General features: G+C 38.8%; 2 protein-coding genes across 10 annotated transcripts; one reads left to right on the top strand and one right to left on the bottom strand.

Annotated features, from left to right (window-relative positions):
* Positions 1–2,421: 2,421 nt before the first annotated feature.
* Positions 2,422–27,162, top strand: LOC136252233 (uncharacterized). Of its 6 annotated transcripts, XM_066044632.1 has the most exons (7): positions 10,335–10,378; positions 16,877–16,982; positions 17,028–17,151; positions 18,373–18,756; positions 23,507–25,682; positions 26,300–26,362; positions 26,677–27,162. In XM_066044632.1, exons 3-7 carry the CDS (start codon positions 17,125–17,127, stop codon positions 26,970–26,972), a joined length of 2,946 nt encoding a protein of 981 aa, XP_065900704.1. In that variant the 5' UTR covers positions 10,335–10,378; positions 16,877–16,982; positions 17,028–17,124; the 3' UTR covers positions 26,973–27,162. The 6 variants fall into 6 exon arrangements, with proteins under 6 accessions (XP_065900700.1, XP_065900705.1, XP_065900701.1 ...); XM_066044630.1 differs by lacking the exons at positions 16,877–16,982; positions 17,028–17,151 and adding an exon at positions 10,119–10,220 and having other exon boundaries at positions 10,269–10,378; XM_066044634.1 differs by lacking the exon at positions 17,028–17,151 and having other exon boundaries at positions 10,338–10,378.
* LOC136252240 (uncharacterized) lies at positions 12,979–17,120 on the bottom strand. Of its 4 annotated transcripts, none has more exons than XM_066044641.1 (10): positions 15,826–17,120; positions 14,802–15,768; positions 14,675–14,741; positions 14,585–14,623; positions 14,266–14,536; positions 14,124–14,217; positions 13,944–14,070; positions 13,839–13,889; positions 13,320–13,426; positions 12,979–13,277 (listed from the first exon to the last, which is right to left on the bottom strand). In XM_066044641.1, exons 6-10 carry the CDS (start codon positions 14,137–14,139, stop codon positions 13,000–13,002), a joined length of 579 nt encoding a protein of 192 aa, XP_065900713.1. In that variant the 5' UTR covers positions 14,140–14,217; positions 14,266–14,536; positions 14,585–14,623; positions 14,675–14,741; positions 14,802–15,768; positions 15,826–17,120; the 3' UTR covers positions 12,979–12,999. The 4 variants fall into 4 exon arrangements, 3 of the variants coding, with proteins under 3 accessions (XP_065900713.1, XP_065900714.1, XP_065900715.1); XR_010699425.1 differs by adding an exon at positions 13,629–13,779 and having other exon boundaries at positions 13,110–13,270; positions 14,266–14,623; positions 15,826–16,696; XM_066044642.1 differs by lacking the exon at positions 13,839–13,889 and having other exon boundaries at positions 14,266–14,623; positions 15,826–16,693.
* Positions 27,163–27,235: the final 73 nt, after the last annotated feature.

The following is a 27,235-nucleotide window of genomic DNA, read 5'->3' on the forward strand; positions in this document are numbered from 1 at the left end:
GGTAACGCAAGATGGTAAATCATTCATGTAAATGAAGTGTATAGGGGTCCCAAAATACTCCCTTGGGGAACCCCAGATAGAACCGGCAAAGGGGTAGATAATGACTGACTGCATGCCAAAGCTGTAGCTACATTGATTAGTTATACATAGCTGCAACCACATGATTTACTCTATATAGCTAGAGATAGTATTTTATTGTATACATGTATTTGTAGCTACTGTTTTATTAAACTGATGCTATAGCTACATAGCCAAATCACAGCACAGTTTAGCAGTTATAGTTGAATACCAGTGAATGGCTTGATTTCCTCCATCAACATGTATACTTATAATATCTATCTAGTTGTATAGGTATGGCTAGCTATGATTATTAAAAGTGCATGCGCGCCTATGCTAACACTACGTACGTTGCACATGACTTTATAAAGGGGAAACATATTACCCGGGGAAACACATATCACTGTGACTTGTAGGTCGCTAGCGAGTTAGTGATATGTGTGCGGGGAAACACGGATCCCTAGGGATATGTGTGCGGGAAACACGTTACCCGGGGAAACATATATCACTGTGACACCGGCTTCTTGGACCGCACGACACACTACCGTGTGTCTTGATATGGCTAGCAGAATAATTATTGAATATTTTCAAAAGTACAGTTTGATCAGTGAGTGCATGATGATGACATGTATAGCAGTTACATATTCTACATGGTGAAGAGTCCACTCATGCAGCATGATTGGAACCTGTTACACCACCCCATGACTTTGTACCAGCGTTGAAACCGGGTCACTACTGCTGACCCGGATGACCCACTGACCCGGATAGCAATCCGGGTCATACCCGGATTTGACCCGGATTAAATTAAGCCGAGGCGCGCATTAAGAGCTATGTTTCGGGTACTCTCAAGCAAGCGAGACTACGTTTCGAGCGTTCGATTCGTGTTGAGTAAACAAGTAGTTATGTGATAACTAAGCCGGTAAGTTTATAATTTAAAATCAATCAGTGGGTTTGTTTCCACGTATATAGCTTCTGTGAGTTTACAGACAGCAATTGGGTGTGGCTTCGTACATAGTCTACTTAGTATTGCAATTTCCCAATATATTAAAATGGGTGTGGCTCACAAAAGTACTTATCCTGCTGCAAGACTAGACCTAGACTATAATATTATACAACTCATACATTAATCGATTAGTGGGCGTGGCTTCACGTAAGCTTGCAGACAGAAACGGACACAGTTTCATGCTACAGACTGCACTTAATAAATGGGCGTGGCTGAGCGTATGTTTGTAACGCGATAAGTGGGCGTGGCTCACGAAAGAGCTACGCGACTAGCGTTTATAGGTTCCACCCACGTCGTCAAACGATCAATTTCGTTTCTCACGTGATCCAATCCGGGTCAGACCCGGATGACCCGGAGAAAATGTGACCCGGTTGACCCGTATGACCCGACCCGGTTTCAACGCTGCTTTGTACCCATGAGTATAACTAAACTAGTCTAAGCATTACAAGTTTGTTGTCAGTAAGGGCACCAAGTCTTTGAACTATTTACGTAGATCAATGTTTGGTTGCAACCGTACAGCTAAGTGTGCCGCATACAAAGCTATCATCCGGCCAACGCTAGAGTATGCCGCAGCCATATGGAATCCCCATAATTTGGGAGATATCCAACTACTAGAGTCCCTACAAAAGTGGGCAGCTCGATGGATCTGTGGGAGTCGCTGGAGTCCATCTACCAGCTCTTGGACCATTTCTTTGAATGATTGTTGCTCCCAACTTCACCTTCCTTCTCTCCAGTCAAGACGAAGTTTCCTTTCGGTCAGTTTCCTCAATGACATATATCACCAGCAAACATCTATTACATTTAATAGTCACTGTTCATTTAATTCCATAGCATCTACCAGAAGTCACCATCTTTCACTAGTCCCTCCACAGTCCACCATTAATTCTAGGAGATATTCTTTTCTTATCAACACAACTTTCTTCTGGAACACTGTGCCATTACATATCCTTGAAGACAGTAATCGAAAGTCTTTCCGGCATCACCTTTATAATTACTTATGTGTCAAGTAACTTCTTAATCACTGTTTTGTGTTTTGTTGTGTACTTTTTAGTTTGTAGTAGTGTACTGTAGGTATATGTATATGTATGTTTGTTTTTGTAGGAGGACACCTTGACAGTACAGGCTTTGCCTTTTGTGTATGCCTTCCTTTTTGGTAAATTGATAATAATAATAATATAATTACTCCTGTTTTATATCAGGAAAACCTTATATTTGTCTACTATCAGTATTGCTTTTGGTGGGACAGTAAATTATGCAACCAGGACGGCGCGCGCAAACAAAGAGCGCGCCGCCAGAATAAAGGATTTACCATAGATATAAGTGGGGTGTCTATTATCTATGGATTTACGAAATAAGTGAAAACGTACTGAAATTAAAAGAAGCCACACCAGGAGCGACATCAGGAGAGAGACATGGCAGCTCAAGTTCAAGATGAGGTAGACGGTACTAGTGTACAAGTGGACGACGCGTTCGGAGTCATAATAATAGGCGACTGTGGTGTCGGTAAAACCAGTATCCTGCTGCGCTTCTTTAAAGATGTCTTCTACAGCAACCCGGTGGCAGAGTTTGACTACATCAGCAACTTCGTAAAAGAAGTGGACGTAAATGGCAAACTAGTTAAGCTACACGTCTGGGAACCAGCGGAATTGGTGGGTAAACATGTTGGCAGTCTTTTCTGCTGTGTATTCCCGTAATGTTTTTTTGCAATGAAACTTTGTAGTTGTAAGAAGACCTCATTGCATTACTGCGTGCTGTTTATTAGTTGTAATAAAACAACTGTGTTAAGCAACTAGTGTAGTGTAGGAGTCCACAGCTTGGCATGAGTAAGCAACTGTCTCAGGAATATGGAGATGGGCTTGGTCCCTGGAAAACTCACAAGTGATTATTGTTTTAGGGGCTCTGTAACTCCACTATAGAGAGCCTGGTAGTCATTTTCGAAACTGTGTTGTCAAGTATACGTATAAAATGAGGGAAAGAAGCCCAGTACAATTTATTTATGTACTGACTGCCCAGTACAATAAATAAATATATGAGGGAAAGAACACCTCATGCATGCTTTGACATTATTTGGGAATGTGTTCAGAAACATAATCATGTGGCACTTAGCCTATTGCTGCTTACTGGTTACCGTATAGCCGGAAAGTTTGGCAAATTTGGCGACTGAACGATGTTTCGCCAATCTAAATTCTGCTGATTTTTTATTATTTTTGTTTTAATTGTTTGTCCAATACAAATATGTATATAGTAGCTCGACAAATTTGCCAAACTTTGTTCTCGCCAAAATCCTATCACGGCAAATTCGCCAACGTTTCCTCCTGCCAAACTTTCTGGCTATACGGTATATGAAAATGGAAAGCATTTAATTTATAGTGTAGTCTCAAGAGTTAATAATATAGAGAGGAGAGTGTCTAACGCCGTATAGTCCTGTAACAGATGATTGCACAGAAGTTAAACGGCTTCTTTTCCGCGTAACGACAGACTGGCTAGTATATTTTCGCATTTAACCACAAAGGCTATCCCAGACACAAGGGTGTGCGTTCAACTCGATGTTCAAGTTCACCACGAAGAGCATCGCTCTGTTGCGTAAAGAAGTGTGGCTGTTAACCTCGAAGATAACTCTGGGGGAGAGCGTCTGAGAAACCAATAAACACTGAACCAAAGGCGGAGTATCGCTTCGAATTTTCACTGCGTCGCCATGTTACCCTACCTTTGAGCATTCTTCAGCACTGTTCCCTGTACATACAGCTCAGTCTTTAGTTCAGTCTTCGAATATTCTCGAGGATTCATCACGGTGCGGTTAAACTAATTGTGGTAAGGAAGCGAACAAATACTAGAAGCCTGTACGTTACATGGAAAGGAAGCCATTTAACTTCTGCGCAATCATCTATTACAGGCCTATACAGCGTTAGACACTCTCCTCTCTTATTATTAACTCTTGGTAGTCTCAAGTAGAATAGTGTCATGGAGGCCATTTTCCTTGGGGGAACAAGCAACTGATTGTGGGTTGTAAAAATGAGCAATTTCTTGTCACACACTTACAAAAACTGCGAATGCTATATCAGATTGTCTTGAAATTTGGCACACAGAAGGGGGGATATAAAGGCGCATCTCGGTACCAACTTTGGCTGGAATACGATAAACAGGCAAAGAGTTATGAGCGATTATTCACGAAAAATAACACCAATATGTTGTCACACCTACAGGGTAAACCACGTAAGGGAAGAAGCTGAAAATCGGTGGGTGAATAGGTTAACTATTGAACCTCAAACCTTTTGTGGTTTGAAAGAAATCAAGGTAAAAACCAGGAAGATACAACGAAAAAACCAACAGTGTGTAACAATTATGCAATCGAGATTAGCTAATAAAAAAACGACTGTTTCCACGCCTACCAGATAAACCACTTGGGGTAATGCTTTGAAAATCGTTGTACAGATGGAGTAATCATCTTAGAAAGGCTCATCAATGGTGTAGAAGAATCAGACTTAAAGCCACGGAGTTATAACACGAAATCCAACTTGGTGCAGCAAGTGTAAGATCAAGATACTCTAATAGAGCAGTCATCCTAATAGAGCTGTCACCCTGAAGAGAATTCAAGAGATCAGCTAGAAACAAAGAGCCTGTATAGAGATCAGCTACAAACAAGTCACCCTGTAGAGAGATCAGCTACAAACAATTCACCCTGTAGAGAGATCAGCTAGAAGAAGTTACCTTGTAGGGAGTTCATGCAACTATGGAAAGAGATAGTTCAGCTAGAAGAAATCACCATGTAGAGTTCAGCTACAAAGAAACCACCATGTAGAAAGTTCAGCTACAAACAAATTGCCCTGTAGAGAGATCAATAGAAGAAGTTACCTTGCAGAGAGTTCAGCTACAAAGAAACCATCATGTAGAGAGTTCAGCTACAAACAAATCTCCCTGTAGAGAGATCAGCTAGAAGAAGTTACCTTGTAGAGAGTTCAGCTACAAAGAAACCACCACGTAGAGAGTTCAGCTGCAAAGAAATCACCCTGTAGAAAATTCAGCCACAAACAAATTGCCCTGTAGAAAGATCAGTTAGAAGAAGTTACCTTGTAGAGAGTTCAGCTACAAAGAAACCATTCTGTAAAGAGCTCAGCTGCGAACAAATCACCTGTACAGAATTCAGCTACGAACAAATCACCCTGTAGAGAGATCAGCTAGAAGAAGTTACTGTGTAGATCGTTCAGCTACAAACAAATCACCCTGTAGAGAGATCAGCTAGAAGAAGTTACTGTGTAGATCGTTCAGCTGTAAACAATTCACCCTGTAGAGAGAGCATCTAGAAGAAGTCACCTTGTAGAGCGTTCAGTTACAAAGAAACCACCATGGAGATTTCTGTAATAAATATATGTATTATATATATAATTTGTACATTTACTGATAAATTATTTAAAGTACATTTACTTCATCTTTTCTTGTTCCTGTGGTAAAGAAATAAAGATAGGTTTAAAAAGTCCCAAAGCCAGCCTATGGCTGGCTTTGGGGTATGCAAATACAAAAAGAAATGAAATCTAATCCAAAACAGCCAAGCTGTAAAAAAAAGTGTGTGGCCCTCAAAAAGGCTATGGTGAAAAAAGATGTGAAATCCAAGGTGGCGGCCAAGAAATGGCTGTGATGGTAGGTTAATGGTAAAAATTTTAATAATGACAATTCAGGTGAATTTTGTGCCAAGACCAAACGGCACAAAAATTCACCTGAATTGTCAATTTCTTGGTAGCCACCTTGGATTTCACATCTTTTTTCACCATAACCTTTTTGAGGGCCGCACACTTTTTTTTATAACTTGGCTGTTATGGATTAGATATGTGTTTCCCCGAGATTTGTGTTCCCCACACACATATCACTAACTGGCTAGCAATCTACAAGTCATAGTGATATATGTTTCCCCAGGTATTATGTTCCCCAGGTAAAGCACATGCACATATCCCTAGGGATGCGTGTTTCCCTGACATTCAGTTTCGAAGTACATGTACGTATACTGTTTTTGCTTTGCTGCTTCTACTACTGCTACTAGCCACTGCTGCCCCTTTTCCTGCTGCTATACTACTTGTCTACTAGCTGCGCCAGCTACTGTATGCAGGATCTGAGCTCCTTTGCTGCTATATAGACTACTGCTTGTTGCTGCTACTGCTATAGCTACTGCTATAGCTACTGCTTACACAGGGGCGGATCTGGGAGGTTCAAAGGGTTCCATGGAACCCCCCTTTTGAGAGAGTCTCTCTTACTCGAGATACTCTAATAGAGCAGTCAAATCGAGATACTCTAATAGAGCAGTCACAGTAGTCTTTTGAGGAGTGGTGTAGCAAGCTATGCATCTAGTTATAAATAAGGAAATATAGTTGGTGAGGGGCAACTATTGTCAGTAGGTGATGACCTTTTTTTTTGGTCTTCAACCTACAGCTAGGCTGAAGTTGCAATTCCAAAGTGGAACCCCTTTTTTAAAAGTCTGGATCTGCCCCTGTTATATACCGCTATACTCGTTGCTACCACTATAACTATACTACTTGCCACTATACTGCCAGCTACTATTTACTGCTATACGATATGCTTGGTGCTACTATAGCTAACACTTGCTAGTACTTGTAACTACTGAAGTGAAGACAAATATGTATGAGAATGGATTGGAAGTGGAGAACTAACACACATACAATAATAAAGATTAAGTTAGCTACTATATACTGTCTATAATGTTTACTGCTAAATAGTTTGATGGCCGGAATTCTATAAACAGTATATAGAATTTGGCTTCAGCCATTTCCAAATAGCATGTGTGTCCATTTGTCACATTTCACCTGTGAAGAGAAAACAAGAACAACATAGCTAAATCCAACTCTCACATTATGCTGGCATACCCAATCACAATAGTATGGATAGCTTAAACTTTCATCTCCTCCATGCTCTGCATGCATAATATTTTCTTGTCCATGCAGATATCTTGCAATGGATGCATACCTGTACAGTAAAGTGACTTTGGAAGTACATAACTGACTGGAACTTGAAATCCGTAAAGCAAAAATCTGAGACCTCTCAGATCTAAAATCTCTCAAGTTGTCAAAAGCTCTCAGGTGAAAGTCTCTCGGGTAGTCACATAACTTTTAAGTAAAATTCTCAAGTACTGAAATATCTCTATAAAGTAGAATTTCTCAAGTAGTCAAAAGCCTCTCAAGTGAAAAGCTCTCAAATACCTAAATTAATCAAGTCACTCAAGTAAAATCTCTTAAGACTAGATGTGTGTGCGGGGAAACACGAAACTCGGGGAAACACATATCACTGTGACACCGGCATTTCTCGATAGTTTTAACTGAATAGGTCAGTGAAATGAGCCCGGTTTTCCCAGACTGGGTCACATATAGTGGTCCCTCAATTATCTCACCATTGATTATCCAAATTTTCCATTATCCAAATTGTGGAAGTGATTGTTCTATCAGAGCATTTTATCTAAAGAGTGTGTTCTATTAGAGTAATTGAGCAGAGTTCTGTGTAAATGAAGCGGCTTCCATTATCTAAGCTTTTCAATTATCTGAACACAGATAATAAAGGGACCACTGTACCATACCAATCCAGGGGCGGATCCAGGCTTTTAAAAAGGGGGGTTCCACTTTGGAATTGCAACTTCAGCCTGGTTGTAAGTTGAAGACCCAAAAAAAGGTCATCACCTGCTGACAACAGCTGCCCCTCACCATAGATGCCCTCACCAACTACATTTCCTTATTTATAACTAGGTACATAGCTTGCTACACTACTCCTCAAAAGACTACTGTGACTGCTTTATTAGAGTATCTCGATTTGACTGCTCTATTAGAGTATCTTGAGCAAGAGAGGCTCTTTCAAAGGGGGGTTCCATGGACCCTTTGAACCGGCCCCCCTGGATCCTCCCCTGCAATCACAACCACTGTACCATACCAATCACACTGATCAATGATATAATGTTACAAAAAATACATTAAGGCAATACGGCGGCTGCATGGCTGGTTATCTATTTTAGTTAGTAAAGAAATACAATTTTGGCATTGACTTGAAGTCGAGCTTGTCACATAATTATACTGTGTATCTACAAGACTGCATGGTATGTACATGTTCAAGTGTTTGCTGTACAACTTTCAACAGCATGCATGCATATCAGGAGACATATACAAGCTAGCCATCTCATTTCCACATTATCAAGCTCCGAATCCAAGAAGTTTTCAGACATGATCATTGGTAATAGCAAAGCTTTTGAACAGTATGGACATTGAACTGAGGGATTCTCTCCAGAATAACTTTTTAGATAATGCATTCTTAGTATAGTTTTGTTAGCAAATGTTTATAACAATACAGAAATTTGTATGGTTTCTCATGTACAAATTTGCCATGTCTTACCATGCATGACATTAATTGCATGGTATGGTTATGAAGATTAATTAATTATTAATTAATTAATTATATGTAATGTACAGGACTCGACACTACGTAAAGGTGTAGTGTGTGTGCAAATATTATTAACAGTTAAGGGTGCTCGCTGATATTTGAAGCCGTTTAAGTGCCAGCCCAGAAACCACATGCAGCTATTGCATCATAATTGGCATTACTACGCATGGACATGTTTTGCGCCAGAGAACAAATGCGCCAGAGAACCAGAGAACACGAGGAAGAATAGCATGTTTTTCGCTTCAGAATCGTCACTGAAGTGTTAGCAAATGATTGTCTGATGGATCAACAGTTATGAATTAATCTAAAAGTAAGTGTTATTTAAGGCAACAAGTGTGAACGCACTTTTTGCTTGTAGGCAACATGCGTTCGTTCGTGCCTTGTTTTCTCGAGTGATAGGGTATGCTGGTAGTTAGTATTGTAATTGTAAGCTGCTTATGTAGGGGACAATGTTACCAGCTGGAATCACAAGGCGTTATGCACCTATCAATGTCAAACCCCACCCCACCCAGTACGGGCTATGTGGGGCGTTAGGAGGGGATTTGAACTTAAATTTTGCCCCCAGGGGTGGGGAATTTGAACAAGCGCTCTATAGTAGCATAGATCCTTTACAGTAGTTTTATACGTGAAGCGCGAGAGAACACGTGATAAAACCACAGCACCTCGTGTACCTTTGCCACTGTGGCTTCTGTTTTTACAACACGTTGGTTGTCAAATCCCCTTCCTATCCACCTCATAGGGCGGGACTATGTGGGGATTTGACCTGATAATTCACCCCCAGGTAGGGGAATTTGACTTTTCACTTGATCAAATCCCCACTATATCCCCACCCTCCCCGTACTGGGGGGGGGGGTTGGGGCTTAACATTGATAGGTGCATTACAAGCTGCTGATGATGGCATGCCTAGCGTAACCTATCCAAGAGCGACTTGGAGACTCCAGTCGGAGCAAGAAGCTGTTCCTTTGTATGAAGAAGAGAAAACAGAGCTTCTTGTGTTTTGAACAGCGTTTATGACATGTTATTTTGAAAAGTTGGTGATTGCGGTCAATAGGAATTTGTGTGGTTATTATATCAATAATGTTGGGCGCACGCAATCTTTACACATGTTTACTAAAAATAAAACTAGTTTTTGAGTGATAGCCGTGAAGGCTTCAAATTTTGTAGGGAGATTCGCTGATACATTCTCCAGAGGTCTATGTTTAGATTTTGTCCGTAGCGTTATGGCTTCATGAGTTACGGCACCGAGAACATGAGGTTTTGAATGGTGTAGCACACTTTTAGTACTAACTTAAGTTATATGTACGCTGTGTACTAATACTAAACATAGAGTTGTGAGTTATAAGCTGAAGTTTGTTAAATGTGGTTTCCAGTGCGCTACTGTGAAAAATGGAGGACTAGTTTCGATTTAAGCGCTTCATAAAGAACTACTCATAGCTATAAAATGGTATAGGCTAGAAGAATTCTGTTTGGTTTGTGTTGAAGAGAAAGCGAAGCACTTCCAACGTAAGTAGCATATGGATTCATTTTATACATTATGTGAGTATAAGCAACAATACAAAAATTGCATGTTGTATGGCTTCAAATAGCCGCGAGCACCCTTAACTAGATCTTTTAAAGTTTACTGACATAGATTTTAAAAAGCCACATCAGGAGAGAGAGATGGCAGCTCAAGTTCAAGATGAGGTAGACGGTACTAGCGTACAAGTGGACGACGCGTTCCAAGTCATAATAATAGGTGACTATGGTGTCGGTAAAACCAGTATCCTGCTGCGCTTCGTTACAGATATCTTCTTCAGCGACCCAGTGGCAGAGGCTGGCTACATCAGCGATTTCGTAAAAGTGGACGTAAAGGGAAAACTAATCAAGCTACACATCTGGGACACAGCAGGTTTGGTGAGTAATTAACGTGTTGGCAGTGTTTTCTACCTTCAGTATATCCTTATTGTTTGCGGCAATGAAACTTGAAAAGAATACCTTATTGCATTACTGCGTGTTGTTTGTTGGTTGTAAAAACAATTGTGTAACTCAGTAGACTAGAATAGTGTAGCATATTAAAAGATATGTGCAGGATTTGTCAAATCAAGCATTTTCAGGTGGTCAACATTAAAAGTTCTTAAAACATTGTTTTAAACCCTTAAAATTTAAGAATTATAAATCTAATATTCACATATTGAAATTAGCCATTGGGATTGTGAACCTAATAAAATTTACTGATTTTAGCGGAATTCTGCATATCTACCGACATGGTAAGTTCAAAAACGTACGAGAAACCCACTAAAAGTTGGCTTAGGAAACATGGTGTCTGTTTATATAGGCCTACAGAAACTAGAACAAAGCTATTCTAAAGTAAGTTACTCATGCGGCACCTTCTCGAAGTGGCTCTCCTTAACTTTTGTCTTTAAACTGAATAGCCCGCTTGAGGGCAACAATTCTTCATACAATTCCCTCGAATTACAGAAGTATTGTTCGTGTACACAATGTTCCAGACCATTTTTTGTGTTTAGACTAATTAGTTTAAGGTGAATTCCCATAGTCTTGGTAACGGGTGAATCCCACAATACATTATGCACTGGGCAAAACGACGAACCGGGTTCAGAAACAGTGCTGGGCCCATGCATCCGCTGCAGGCGCGCCCGCTGCAGCTACAGTCTTGAAAATATTCTTTAGAGGTATATGAGTAATTAGCAGACCATTTTTTGTTGGTATCACTACGTAATATTGTGGGCGCTTCAAAAATCACCGGTTTTTTATAGCATTTTACATACTTTTGTGGGCGTGTCCCTTTCAGTATTATTGTATTGATTATTAACCAAATAAATTCAATATGAATATGTGACCGGATTTCATATAACAAGGCTTCCACACACACAAAATCAAACTTACGTTTTTACCGGAAATGGATTGCTGGTCTAATACACTATCAGATTCCACACTGTACTTCCTTCAGGACTGGCAGGTCTGGTTTGTGTAACAGCTTTCTTCCGACCCTGTCAAAGCCATGAGTGGGAGATTGGCACCATTAAATGGCCATGGCTTGTGATAATGGTGTGTAGTGAGGTGGGACTTCACAGAGAGCTCGCCAATAGTGTTCTCGGTCAATTTGGAGTGATTTAAGGGCCATGGAGGGCCATGGAGAGCCCAAACGTGGCCTCTGGATTCCATTCGTCTTCTTACTTCATTTTATACCCTTATATTAAGCCCACCAACCACCCCCACCCATTGCTCTTATTACTACCACCTGTGATATTATAACCCACTCGAAAAAAGTTGCCCAAAACAGGGCAAATTTTGGGTATCAGAAATTTATACACCCACTCAGTGATAGCTAGTAAATAGATGAATAATTGGTGCAAATTTTGTTTGCACAGCTGTAGGCACTGGGAAGTTATTACACAATGATTACTTAAGATCACCATATCTCCTAACGAAGCTTTGTGCATCGAAGCCTGGTTTTGTCAAATTCAGTCACATATCTTTTTTGAAACCTCAGCTTGGTAAACAGGCTGATCATAAAATCTCATCATTCCTTGTCATTCGTTGTCCAATGCAAAATACATGTATTTTACATTACGTACAAAAACACTAATTTACAATCTTGAACTCACAAAATCTCAATAGCACACCATGTGTAGTGTATGTACTATTAGGATTGTATATACTGTGCATGTACTTGTAATGTATGTGTAGTTTTAATGTGCATGCATGATAGTCTTGATAATAAGTGAATATAGAGTTAACAGTGTGCTAACGCGAATCCCCTTCTCCATGGTCACAATCATTACACCATGCAACAAAAGAAAGCCCTTGAATTTCTCTATCTAATTCCGACTGTACAAATGGGAAAACGTTGCCATAGTGACAGTTGTTTACTGTTGATGACAACCTAACACACACTCCATACATTAACCTATTGGAAATTTTAATTGTCTCGGCAGGAATATCCCAATTTACAAGTTGTTATCTTCAACTAAATTTGCTAAGTTTTACGCGGTGAAGGATGCTTAAGGTTACGGGATAGTGATTAATGCGTGGGCGAAATAAAAAGTAAATGTACTTTGTACAACTAAGCCACTTAGTAGTAGGAGTAAACAACTAGTGCATTACTATAAACTTCATTACTACATTTTATTTAGGGACAAACTAAGGCACACAACTTGGAGGATAAAGCAGTGGAGACGAGAGAAGATGGAACTCCGCCGCCAAAATTGGGACTAACTGATTTGTGTACTTTACTAATTTTTGAATAAATAGATTAACAATAAAAATACCTAGGTCCTGTGGAAGCGTTTTTGTTTGTTTACGCATTAAGAACGATTGTTTGTAACAAAACGTCCTAAACTGACACCATAAACCAACTTCTATCAACAATAGCGGCATCCAGGGAAAGAATTTCAAGAAAAACGCTTCCACAGGACCTGAAAATTTTATTATTCTACACGCTACAACTAACAAGGTGAACTAGAAATAGGCGACTGTTCAAAAAATGTGGCGCGTTTTAGAGGTCGAATCCATCACTAAAGCTTCGCCATTATATCCGTAGGGTACACTATCTCTGACATGCGCACAGCATTCTGCGGTGCATTATAAATTAGCAACCAGCTGGTGCTACGCGACAGGTAATTAGTCCAATTTGTCAGCAACAACTTTCTACACAAACACAAGTAATGTATTGAATGAAGTGTTACAAACAAATAAAACAATGTTGTGTATATAATTATCATAGCACAGCAAGCAATAGGACCATCAAAGGCTCTCACAGGTGCAATGGGAGATTTTCCAAGAAATCTAAAAACTTCAAAAAGAGCAAGTACACCAAAAAACATAAGGTACTCACCAGCTTGAACTTGAATAGCAATAGAATCATCAACTTGGGAAACTTGAAACACCACCTTACTACTATCAGTGAGCATGCTGCCACCTGTCAGTCCCCCTGCACAATCCCTGAAGAAAAAAGAATAGTTCTAACTGGAGAAACAAACAAGGCTGGATTAGCATCTACACTTGTTAGCATTTGTACAGGATGCAATAAACAGTTTTAAGTTTCCTACATCTACCAAAACAACTGGTACAAGTGGAGGTCAATATTGGACATGCAATTTAGCAGCTGTGTGGGGTCAAATGGTCACTGGTAATGAATATGCACCTTTATCAGAGTCAATGTCAGTGATGGGCATATCAACAATGACCAAGGCAGCATTTATTTCTGCTGGAACTGTTGTAGGAATCCATGAAGATAGCAGGTGAAGAAGAGAGAGCTCTAGCCATAGCCAACAACAGTTACCATCAAGGTGTGCCTGCAATAACAGTAATAGTAGATGGCGGATGGTGCAAACGCACACACAGACACACTTACAATGCCAAATCAGGGGTTGGTATAATCATTGGAAAACAAACAGGCAAACTCCTATTCATAGGTGTTCGAAATAAATTTTGCTACATTTGTAGTAGAGCAAATAACCTCAACTGCACTCCTCCAGAACACCAATGTTTCATGAATTGGAGTGGCTCATCATCAGAAATGGAAGCCAAATCATCTTGGAAGGATTCAGAATATGTGAACAACAACATGGTGTGAGGTACATATCCTTTATAGGAGATGGAGATAGTTCAGTATACCCCACTCTAATATCTAACATACCATGGGGGTATGCCATTACGAAGATAGAGTGTGCAAACCATTCAGTCAAATGTTATCGAACACATCTTGAGAAAATAGTATAGGAAAACCCCACCTATAAAGGGAGAGGAAAACTAACCGAGGCAATGAGAAAGAGACTTACCCAAGCTGCACGATGTGCCATTGTCATGAGAAGCCAGGAGAATGATAAACGAATGGCAGTTGTCAAATTACGGAAAGACCTCATCAATGGTCCACTTCACTGTTTTGGCTACCACAAAAAATGCAGTACAGATTTTTGTAAAGTCAAACAAAATAGTCACCCATCTTCATCTAACATGTCATCCCTGCCTCATGGTAGCACACTGTCACCACCTCATTGTAGCTCATCATCAGTGAGTACACCATCACTGCCCATCAGCAGCTCATCGTTCCTGAGTAATCCATCACTATCTCACAGTAACACACCATCACTTTCTCACAGTAGCACACCATCACTGCCTCACAGTAGCACACCATCACTGCAATATACCAACATACGATCATTGAGAGAATGGCATTTCACAGCTTACCTGATGCAAATGATGATCCAGGTGAAGTAGACAGCATCATGTCACAACTTCAGGAGGACTGGTACGACTGTACAATTGATAAAGATTTAGATGAAGTAAGACACATTTCTGACAAACTACTAACCACCTTAGATGAAGCAATGATTTGTGATACACAACGAGTGGTTGCTAGACTAGCTGAAAAAGCTCCTCAGTTGATTGGTAAGTATAACTTACATAGCTCTGCATGCTTTATGAGATCTTTATGTAGGAAACTTTACAACCAACTTAGCAGAGTCCTGGATGCACATACGTGCAAAGTTTGATGGTGGGAAACAAATTAATCGCAGTCAAAGAGGGTCATGGACAGGTCGCTGTGCTGGTGCTGGCTTGCGAAACAATGATGGACCAATGTGGGGTCCTATAGCATGGGAGAAGATCACATCTACACCAGCTAATGATGTCTTCAAAACCTATTCATTAACAGCTGCAAAGGCAGCAGAAGCTGATCGTCATAGAAAGGCTACTGAAAATGCTAGACTGCAGCGGAAGAGAGCAAAGTCCTCAAATGACAACAGTGCAGTCTCAAGACAGGCATACTCCAGACATGATGGTGGTCCTGAACCTGATGACTCTACATCCGATCTTCCAGCTGTGGATCTCCAAGACATGATGATCTAATTTTACAGAAACAATGTAATGGTTAATAGTAGTTCAGCCAGCAACATAGAACAAGCTACCATGAAACACCATAGTGACCACAAGTCATTGGGAATATGGTGTGAAGAGAGACGACTGCGGGTTACATCATCCAATGTTGGTCTCATTGCCAGACGAAAGGATACCACTCCAGTAACTCCACTAGTGCACTAGCTGGTACAGTCTAACTTTAGGGGTAACAAGGCAACAACATGGGGACTAGACCAAGAAGAAGGAAGCAAAATACAATACCTAGCATACATGCAACAGTACTCACCCAATATTACCGTGAATACTGAATGTGGACTTGCTATCTCTTTAAACCATCCATGGCTAGCAGCCACCCCAGATGGGTTTGTTCATGACCCTTGTGAAACACCAACAGACGGCTTGGTAGAATTTAAGAATCCACATTCCTGCAAAGACCAACAAATAGAGATAGCCATCATAGAAAAGAAAATCAAGTTTCTTACCATCCATCAAGGGAAAACACAACTGAAACGCTCACATCAATATCACTATCAAGTGCAGGTAGCCATGCTTTGTACTGACAAGCAGTGGTGTGATTTCTTTGTGCGGACTACTGCAGATTTCAAAGTGGAACGAATTTATTTTGACCAACAGTTTTGCAATAGTTTTATTCAAAAGGTGAGGCAATTTTATTTCAATAGCATTCTTCCACAATTGACTTGCCATCGCACAATAATTCGTACGTGAACCACGGTGGATCACCAATAAGGAAGAATGGGACCACAGAGTCGGAGAACTTATGCTCAATCCTTCATGATGACAGTAGCCATATTTATCAACTGAATATTCACTCACTGTAGTTTGTAATGCATATATTATTATACTGTACATAGCTAACCACAATGTTCGCAACCACATCATCAGAATACAACAGTTCACAGTTCATCGTTTCGTTGGTTCTACAATTACTTTTGTTTACTGTTCTTCTTCCCTCCTCTGTGTTTGAATTACTAGAAGTTCTCAGTTTCAGTACCGTGTAACAACAAAACGAACAATAGTGGTCTATAACTTGAAACTTTTGCGAGCGTGTAGCAGCATTCGACGCGATGTTACTCCGATGGTATAATAAATGAAATTGTCATGGACTCGGAGAGACTGTGGGGCTGTCAACAAACTATCACATCGGTTGGTGACGACAAGAACTTATTTATTTATTTATTAACTTCCTTCGTTGACGGCCAAATCATCATAACTACTTGGTGAAGAATAACTTTTGTGAGCGTGTGTCTAAGCGACACCCACGACGAGCATCACCTTACAACAACGCGCAATAAATAGCATTGCTGATTACGTATTTTTTGTATCGATAGTCGGTGACTGAAACGGGTAACCGGGGCTATACCGTAACCGGGGCTATACCGTAACCGGGGCTATACCGTAACCTTAATAAGACTCTGACTATACAAAGTGTTAAGTAGGTTAATTTACAGAGATATGTTGGAAAACATGTGTTTTTACGGGCATTGTAAACACGTACATTTTGCTCCTTTTCAGCTTCCCCTTCATTACTACACAAAGAACTTACACATGAATCGAATCACCTTTCATTGAGGAATCTGATAAACTTAACCTTGTATCTGTCAACCACAGTACGCAGAAGGTATGGTGCCTTGTTTAGAAGATGGTATTATTTTATATGAAACAGGCATAACGTATTCATAAATCTGGAATATCTTACAAAAGTTTTGCTGGATATGGGAATCCACAGCTTGGCATGATTAAGCAATTGTCTCAGGAAGGAGATGGGCTGGTCCCTGGAAAACTCACAAGTAATTATTGTTTTAGGGGCTCTGCAACTCCACTATGGAGAGCCTGTTAGTCATTTTCGAAAGCTTGTCAAGTATACGTGTAAAAATAATGAGGGAAAGGACACTTTGACATTAATCGGGAATTATGTTCAGAAATATAACATGCATGTGGTACTTATAATTAATCTATTGGTATTATGACAAGATGGAAAGCATGAATTAGCTCAAGTAGAGTAGTTTCAAGTAGGCCTTTTTCCTTGAGCTGATCATGGGTTGTTATAAAAATGAGCAACTTTTGTACATTACAAGCACTTGGCTTGTTGGAATTTTCCTGTGTAGCAGTTTTCAATCCTCATGAAACCAAAACCGATAGGGTAGAATAAATCTTAAAGTGCCCTACTTCCCTAAATGTAAAATTAAAATCCTTGCAATAAAAACCTGCTCCACCAGTTAGACGGGTTCCATTGTATTGCGTTCATCTAAATATCCATTCACTGATTACACAGAGACAATTGGGAATTAAGGGAAATATCTGGGGAAGATTTTTACACATAATCTAGTCTGCAAAAATGTTTCCTTCCCAAATAAGGTTTTGTCTGTGTAAGGTTCCTGTACATTATATTATGATGAGGTAATAGTGTCATTAATGGAGGGATTAGTGCAAGGGGAAATCCAGTAATGAAAACCAGCAAAAATGCTCTTGTAAATAGATCATAGATTATCTTAATTGAGGTCTAATGTAATTTGGTTAAAGTCAATCTGATTTCCCAAATTTGCTTAAATATCTACTATGCATCTTGTTCATGCAATTTACATGGGAGAGCAAAGATGCCTCTTTGAATTGTAACTTGTACTGTAGTATGGTGGGACCTTTCTTTCTATGCTGTAGTGTTATATGTACAATACTTTTTCTGTTCAAAAAATTAAAGTTTTAAACTCAATCAATTGTTTTTGTGCTTGGTACACCCAAAAAGGGATGGTGCATGTGATGTCTAGATCAGATCTCTATGTATGGTGAAATCTGTCTACTCAGGTCAAAAGGTCACTTTGTACACAAAAACATATGTATTGCATGTGCAAAGTTTCATTCTCATCTGTGTATATAACATCCATGCTTTCGTGCTACATAGACATTGTGTGTTTATACTAAACAAACAATTAAGTTTTGCAAGTATTGTGGTGCATGCATACCATTGTTGTTCATTGTGTATTACATAGCATACTCTGGTCTTTTATTAATAGAGATTCAGGGAGGACTCGATAGACAAACATTATTGCTCCGAGGCTGATGCTGTTATAATGGTGTATGATTGCTGTGACCAGGGATCTTACAGCAGCATTGATGGGTGGAACTACGAGATGTACTGTTACCTTGCTGACAAACTTGATGACAACATGCCGGTGATCATGGTCGCAAACAAGAAAGACAAATTAAAGGAGGCAACGGAAGAAGCAACTACCAATTACATAGACTTCAAGATTGCACAGAAGAAGGCAGCAACTTTAGGCTACATGTGTATGGAAACAAGTGCCAAATCTGGCGAGAATATCCAAAAGTTGTTTAAAATGATAGCAAAGACATTAGTGGATAATCATTGTCCTAAAGTACCTGATACTGTGAACATGGTTGGTGGCAATGTAAAGAAACCTTGCATGTAGTTGGTAAAAATATTATCAAGTTTTTAATTAACCCTTAAACCTGCATAGGCCTAAAATCTAGCTCAAATACTGGTGCCTTCCACAAACACTGAAGCATCCATATGTATGGCTACACAATTTAGGTCATTCTACTTGTGATGTAACAAGGATTTAAATGAAACCAAGGGTTTATCCCTAATACTAAACAGTGAGGTCTTATAAAACTTTTTGGCAAAGAAACACACAAACCCTCTACATAACTTTATAAAATGATCCATAATTTGGCAGTAGTTGCTTCTATCAATTTGCAACAAGTTCTGTTCGTTTTTCCTTAGGTAAGCTGCAGTGTTCATTTAACCTTCTCCAAGTAGCGCAGTGAACAGACTTTTGAACAATGTGTTGTTTTAGGCTATAAGAATTAATTTACCCCACCTAATGTCACAATGCATGCCCATATTGTGTAAACATGCATTCCACAAAAGTTCTTTGTGGTAATAAGGGTTAAACTGATCACTATATGCATTAATTGGATTTCTTGTATGTAACTTTTTATTATTTTTGCTGCTAATCAACACCTACACAGTATTTTTAGAAAGAAATGATACAAAGAAAGACAAAGTTAAGACCATGATTCATGCATTATAGGTGCTGCAGTTGGCAAAAAGGGACGTTTTCAGCTGATGTGTCATCGCCCAGTGAAGAAATGAAGCCCATAGCCTCAACCACTGTTGAACTTTGCTTGGCTAGAGGCATCAGTTAGTCAGTTACCAGAATATTCATAGAAACTTGTTGGAAGGATTTGAGATCACTGTAGGCATTTTCGTGTTTAATTAATACTGCCAAGCTGAAACATGAGTCTGTCATTTTTGGCAATCAATTCTAGAACTTCATCATCTCTACTAAACAGTACTACTGTGTTGTACAATTTTCTACCTCATCTCTGTAAAGCTATATAGCACTAACTATTTAAAAATTTCAAAAGGAAGTTGTGGTTGATATAATATACACGCTACAAAAAGTAAGGAAACAAGTTGAAAATGTTACAGCTGAAAAGAGAAATGATCCAGCAGTAAAAGTGAAGAAACAGGATTAAATAACTACTTGCTAAAATGAGACACACTTTAATGCCTACTTTTGGCTAGCATCTTGAAATGAGACCATCAAATTAGCCAAAAGTAGGGATTAAAGTGTGTCTCATTTAAGCAAATAGTCGTCTAATCTTGTTTCCTTACTTTTTACTGCTGGATCATTTCTCTTCAGCTGTAACATTATTAAACTTGTTTCCTTACTTTTTGTAGCGTGTATATTATATCAACCCCTACTTCCTTCTGAAATTTAAATAGCTAGTTTGTTTAAATTTTTGTCTAGCTAGTTTACTCTTTTTGTTTTCCACATAGCTTGTATAAATATCACTTGAAACAGCTATGTTTTACCTTCATACGCAATAAGCATCTCTAAAATAATTATCGTTTTGTCTTTTAAAGCTATTACAGTAATTGTTATAGGCTTCAGCTGCATTTCTAATTGCCTAAATGTTGATGATTTTACAGTAAAACATTGCTGGAGAGTCCACCATTATAAGAGTGGAACCCTCGCTTTTAGAAGTCTGGATACTGAGGTGGATCCACCCCTCAAAGACATTATTAGCTAGCTACCTCACAAAAAAGTTAAACTGGTAATTAAGTCTATATAAAAAGATTACCCAGCGTTAATAAATGCTAGAGACAACTCCTTGGGTACTACATTCATTCATCCTCATCTTACGCACACCATAGAATATATAGCCTAAATATTTTGAGGGGGGAAATTTTTGCTGATTTCGTGGTTTTGGGGTTATCAGCAAAAATTTTATCCTTGAAATATTTAGACCTCCATATAGCCTAATACATTTTGGGAGTGTTTGCAAATCTATGATTTCTTACTAACCCCTACTATAACATGTACAATGCTTGATGCTTTGGTTACCTAATTTATTATGCTTCAAATTATTTATTATTATCACTATTATTATTATCTTTAATGTATTGATGGTCTGCCAATAACTTGTGTTGGCAGCCAGAAAAGGTAATTAAATAAGTCAGTATCAGCTGGCCATGGGACCTAGGAGAAAGTGTTATTTTTGGGTAGGCTTTAGTGTCTATCTCCAGCTACAGCAAGATTTTACTTTGGCACAACTTTAGCACTCTTTTACTATACACAGCCAACAAGTGAGATTAAATGCTGTCACACTTGTATGTAAGATGTGCCCCCTCTGAGGAGGCTTCACCCCCTAGCCCCCCGTTTCCGTCGCCTATGCCCACTTGCTTTATCTTTCTAATATGGGTTATCAGTTATCCTTTTTGCACTGGTCCCTTCAACTGAAATTTGCTTAACTTTGAGACATTGTAATTGCTACAACTTAGCCCCCCAGACCCCTTGCTCCCAGAGATTCAATATTCCTGTCAGCCCTCCTTTCCCCCCACATCAACTACTTCCTCTGCCACTGATGGTGGGCAATAAATTAAAATTTTGAGACATTTTAATTGCCACAAAATAATTTGAGTGTGACTTGAACTTTATTTATTTATTTGTAACATAAGTGACCGGATCTGCGATAACCTGTGCATTTTTCAAATTCTTAATCATTTATAATCCACTTAGCCAAATGTGTACTCTGGCCAACATAGGCGGATCTAGGAGACACTGCTGAGGGGCTGGGGGGGTAAGAAGTTATAGGATAAAATCCATCAATAAGAAAAGAATGTAACTCTAGTACACAAATTATATCACCTTTGTGTAGCTGGATAAATGAAGGGCATACACTTTCTAAGACTCTAGTTGGATATCTTCTGATAAAAATTTTAAAATTAGGTCTCCTAGGTTTAAATTTGGGAGCATTTTCATAGCTATTTTAGCTAACCAAATGCTTTGCAAAGCATTTGGTTACGTAAGCCTGTGTGATGGTAAAGTGCACTAATCATAAGGTAGCATTGTAATTAACAAAAATTGTCAGTTAGTAGAACTGTGACTGTTCTATTAGAGTAGTGACTGCTCTATTAGAGTATCTTGATCTTTAGTACAAAAATTCATCTCATTTTCTTCACAGTGTACAGTTTATAGTTGTAAAGTGCGTTTATAACTTTTGTCTTCTATTTGCCTGTTAGCTTTCTGTACTTTTGAATACAGTGTGAATGCATGATTCCTGTTTCTGATACCAATATAGTCCTGTAGGTCAAAGAGGGGCAAGGTAGGGGCTGGGGGGGGGGGGGGGTAAAGCCCCCCCTACCCCCTCAGATCCACCCATGCCAGCCAAGTTTCAGCCTTGTATGCCAACAACCTTTGGAGCAACAACAGGAAGATCAATTTGTACAGTACGTAAGTATTGGGAAATAAATTACAGGTGCTTACAAAAATGGCTGTAACTTATAAACACAATGCAGTACAGAGTTGCAACTTGTACCATCATGTTTGCCTTTAATAGGGGAGTCCATTACTGGGTGAGATTTCTTTCTATCCCCTTTCTTCACTACGCACAGAGACGAAATCAGAGAAGAAAGATCAATCACTTATGATCACTTTGACATGACATAAACAGATGCCATTAACTCACATATCCTTTAGTCTACTGCAATGAAACAACAATTTGTGAACTCCCCATTGAGTAGGCGAATAAAATGATATCTAGGTTTTTATCATTATACCTTTTCTTCACGAAAACCAAGGTGTTTAAAAATTTAGATTTTTTTTTGAAGTATGCTTATATTTTACCCATTGCAATCAATGGCTTATACTGAAAATTTAGGCTTGCACCATTATGTTGGGTTTTTGCAGATCCAGTCACTTACATCTTTAACAAGTAATTCTATGTCTACAAAATACAAAAATTTTGAACCACACATTCATCATGTAGTAAATGACCATATATGGCCAAAGTAGCCATTCTTACAAAATCCAATAGTAACAAACTGTTAACAAAATATATGTAAAGAAAATCTGATAGCCGTGTACTGTGTTTATACTTGCCTCATATCACACTTTGGCTTGGTTCAGCACGTCTTATCTTAGTTATCACCACAGTATAAACATCTATTGAACTGAGCCAAACAATATCAGGTCAGCCCACACATATCTGCCATGCTAGAGCAAGTTGGCTAGGTTCAGCTTTCTTTGTTCAATGTTTTATCAAAATATAGCTTTAATGCCTATATTGAATGAAAAGTTCAACACTTCATAGCAATTATTACTTATGGGTATTGACCACATCATTGTAATGAGGGATATTAACTGCTGGTATAAACCATTAACCATCCTTAAAACACAACCTTGCTTAATGTGCCACTGTCTTTATTCCTAGACTCTAGCCACCTGTTAACAGGTCCCTACTTTATGCCATTTTCCAGGCCAGTTATCATTTCATGCTCTTATTGCGATAGCAACAATGTATCATTAAATGCCCAACTCTACTTGCATGTCTGTACAAAAATGATGTGTCCACGAAACTAAAAGTAATTGATGAGTATACAGACTATACAGAAGCGAATATCTGGTGAAGCCAACAAATGAATGTTGGCAACTCACTGTAATTTACAAAAAATTTGTCCTTAAATGCAGTCTTGCTGCATTTGTAATTAATTCCCTGTGCTCTAATTGGCTAGTAATTTGGTTTTATTATTTTGCTGCTGGAAATTTTTTTCTTCATTTGATGCCAAATAAACAACACTATGTGTATGTACAATGGAATTTTCATTCACTTGTATAGCTAACAGAAAGAGATGTAGAAAGGAAACTAATTCTTGATAGGGCTAAGCGGCTGCAGCAAAATCTTAATAAGGCTAAGAAGCAACATGGAACTCTTCCTGTGAGATTTTTAAAACTGTTTTTTACAGGATCAGGAGCTGCTGGTAAAACTAGTTTTGTTAACTTGCTGTTGAAAAAGAGAATCAATAAAGATCACCACAGCACCAATGTTGTTCACAGTTCTCATGCTGTGTCTTGTAAAATGGCTGCTTTTCAAGGATCCCCTGACAGTATCAATTGGATTGAACTTGGCTCTGATGTTGAAATTGGTTTTCTGAAATCGGTTCTACTTCCAACAAAGACAACATCATCACTGCCAGCTCCTCACACACCACAATCTACGAAAGACTCCGTACAGCCTTTGCAGTCTTTACCTACAGATATTCTAGTCAAACAATCCTACAAACATCCTGTACAACAAGAGGTTTCTTTAAAGCAATGGGTTACTGGATTATTTGTGAAATCAGTTAAAGGTTCAAGTCTGTCCACTTTTCAAACCATTCTTAATTCAGCCTCCCAATCTACCTTCACTCATCGACCAGGAGAAGTACTAAACATCATCACTTTGCTGGACACTGGAGGTCAGCCACAATACATCCATTTGTTACCCACAATCAATATTAACCCAACAGTAACTTTTGTTGTTCATGATTTATCCAAAAGCCTTGATGATCAAGTGTTGGTGGAGTACAGTCAACATGGCAAGCACATATTTACACCATATCATTTGAGATACTCTAACCGGGATATGATCAAGTTGTTAATGTCATCTGCAAATGATGCACTGGAAAGATCACCTCCAAAAATTCCACATCTAGCACCAATTTCCAGCACAAACAATTCTTCTTACATTTGCTTGGTGGGTACTCATGCAGATAAAGTACCAAAACAAGTTAAAACAAAAACAGCAGATCAGTTAGCTGCTCTGGTAGACAAAACACATTGCAGCAAAGCTGCTGTGTGGCAGACTACAGAAGGAAGTGTTCTGTTTTCAGTAGACAATTCTACTGCTGGTTCAAGGCTTGACGAAGATCCTATAGCAAACATAATTCGAAATAGGATTGAAACTCTAGCAAGAGAAAAAGAAGTTTATGAGTTGCCAATAACCTGGATGTTGTTGGAGCTGGAAATTAGGCAGGCTTGTGCTAAAAAGCAGAAATCATACATGTCATTTGATGATTGTTTTGCACTTGCCAATAAAACTGGTTTAATTTCTGATAAAGAAGAAGTCAGGAGTGTGTTATTGTACCACCACCTGTTGGGTGTGTTGATATACTTTGCAGAAGTTCCAGGATTGTGTGATTATGTCATTACTGACCACCAGTGGTGGTTTGATAAACTGAGTAGCATCATATGTGTCACTTTTCAACAAGCTTCTCTCAACCGTCACGATTTTCATAAACTAAAATATGAAGGTCTGTTCTCAAAGGATCTACTTCAGCACATTGAATGGGAAGAAGACATCAAAGAAGAATTCTTTTTGTCTTTGCTTGTCCACATGAGGATCATTGCTCCTGTAGTTGTAGAGGAGAAGAAAGAGGAATACTTCATACCTTTTGTTTTACCTACTTTTACTCTGCAACAAAGAGATGAAATTCTTCTTCACTACGGACAACTTCTAGGACAGCCGTTGTTAGTTCAGTTTCGTTCTGGTCTCCTACCAAGAGGATTCTTCTGTTCTCTGATAGTTGAACTACTACAACATTCACCTAAAGGCTGGCACCCTCATTTCTCTCATGATGGTGTACACCACACCTTCAGTAATTTGATCACATTCAGTTTACCTGATGGTTATTCCTTGTCATTGTTTGATAAAGTGTCTTATCTTGAAGTGCAGATGAGGCACATTAATAATGATAGTCCATCTAGTATCCACATAAAGGCTTCTTACAATTATCTGGTATATGCTCTTACAGAAGTTTGTATTCACTTAAATTTTGATTATGAAAGATTACAGTATGGCTTTTTGTGTCAGTGTGGTAAAAGCACTGAAGATCATATTGCTGTTTTACCAGAAACACTTTCGTCTACTACAATTTATGCCCAATGTAGCATAAACAGTGTGTTCCGTATAAAACTGGAAGCTCCACAATTAATGTGGCTTGTATATAATGAAAATTATCTACCAGCTGAAAATGGTAAGCAAATTGATAACTTTGTATATAATATGTTCTTGTACAAGGGAAGGATGGTGTTTTATTTATTTATTAATGCTTTACAGCACAAGTGCTGAAGGTCTGTAGGACACCTGGTCCTACAGCCTGCTCAAAGTCTTTAGTGTAGTTGGTCATACATTATATACATGTGGAGTAGGGCTGAGCAATATTGCCATTTTAGTATCACGATCGAATAGTTCACGAATAAGTCAATCATAGCTGGTGCTACATAGTGTATTGCTCAGTATTCCTGCAGGAAGTCTTTAAAGGTAGCTTCAAACTAGCCACTATCATCCTTGACGGTTATTGTAACACATGCATGGTGTTCACACCTCTCTGTAGGGCTAACCGGTTTATGACTTACAAGGATTCTTAGCCTAGTACTGCATAACAAATGGATTTTTAATGACAATAATGTACAGGTATGGTATCACGATAGTTAAAGTAACAAAATATCATGATATCAAGAGTTAATAATAAGAAAGGCGATACTTTCAAAATATCGCGATATATTGCTAAAATGATATTATCGCTCAGCCCTAATGTGGAGCATTACAAAGAGCAGTGAACTGTAGTCATAATTACCTGCTTGTACACAGGATCAACTGATGATATGACTCCATTGACTGTTGTCAAGACACCTGATCAACCAGCCATCAAAAGTATGTTATGTACTGATGTGTACAAAATACATAATGGTTCAGTGTAGCTAGTGTAAATTTTATTTAGCAATTATCATTTTGTTACTGTACATGTGATGTTCACGTGATTTAATCAAGACCCACTAATGTCTATACTTTACAGCAAACCCACTGCGATTCTCCTATAGGAATTTTAGCTGTGTTTGTTATTTTGGAGAACCATGGCCAAATATTTGGCTTTGGTTGTAGCATCACATTTCCAAATCAATGTGACGGCAATCATACATTTAATATTTCATTGTTGTGACATGTATTATAGTGTTAATGCAACACAGGACCAGCAATGAGGCTACTACATGAGGTGGTGATTCCCAGAATAGCAGCTGACTGGAGTTTGGTGGCTGATTATTTGGAGTATGAGGTGGAGGATAAAAAGTTGATTAGAGAGAAGTGTCACCATGATCCACTGAAATGTTGTGTGGAACTTTTGGAAAATTGGCTATCCACTGACAAAGGAGCTTCCCCTAAATCTTGGTCCAAGTTGATTGAGATTCTCAGACAGATCAAAATTCTTACATCAACAACAGAAAAGATAGTGCAAGATTTGGCTAAAGCAGGAGTTTTTGTGTAGGAATGTACACCGTTTTATGATGACACAAACACAAGTGCTCAAACAATTAAACATGTACACACACAACATACACAACAATAATATTTTGCAATTGACTTGACAAGCTTGTCATAACAATTATGCTATATCTACAAGACCAGTGCATGTTAAAGTGTTTGCTATACAACTTTCAACAACATTTCAGGACAACTCCGTATTAATTGTGACTAAGTATCATATAGTGTCAGAATCAAAATATACGTGTGGGTTTATCAAGATCTGTG

The sequence above is a fragment of the Dysidea avara genome, chromosome 4, assembly GCF_963678975.1.
Source record: "Dysidea avara chromosome 4, odDysAvar1.4, whole genome shotgun sequence".
Taxonomy (NCBI): Eukaryota; Metazoa; Porifera; class Demospongiae; order Dictyoceratida; family Dysideidae; genus Dysidea; species Dysidea avara.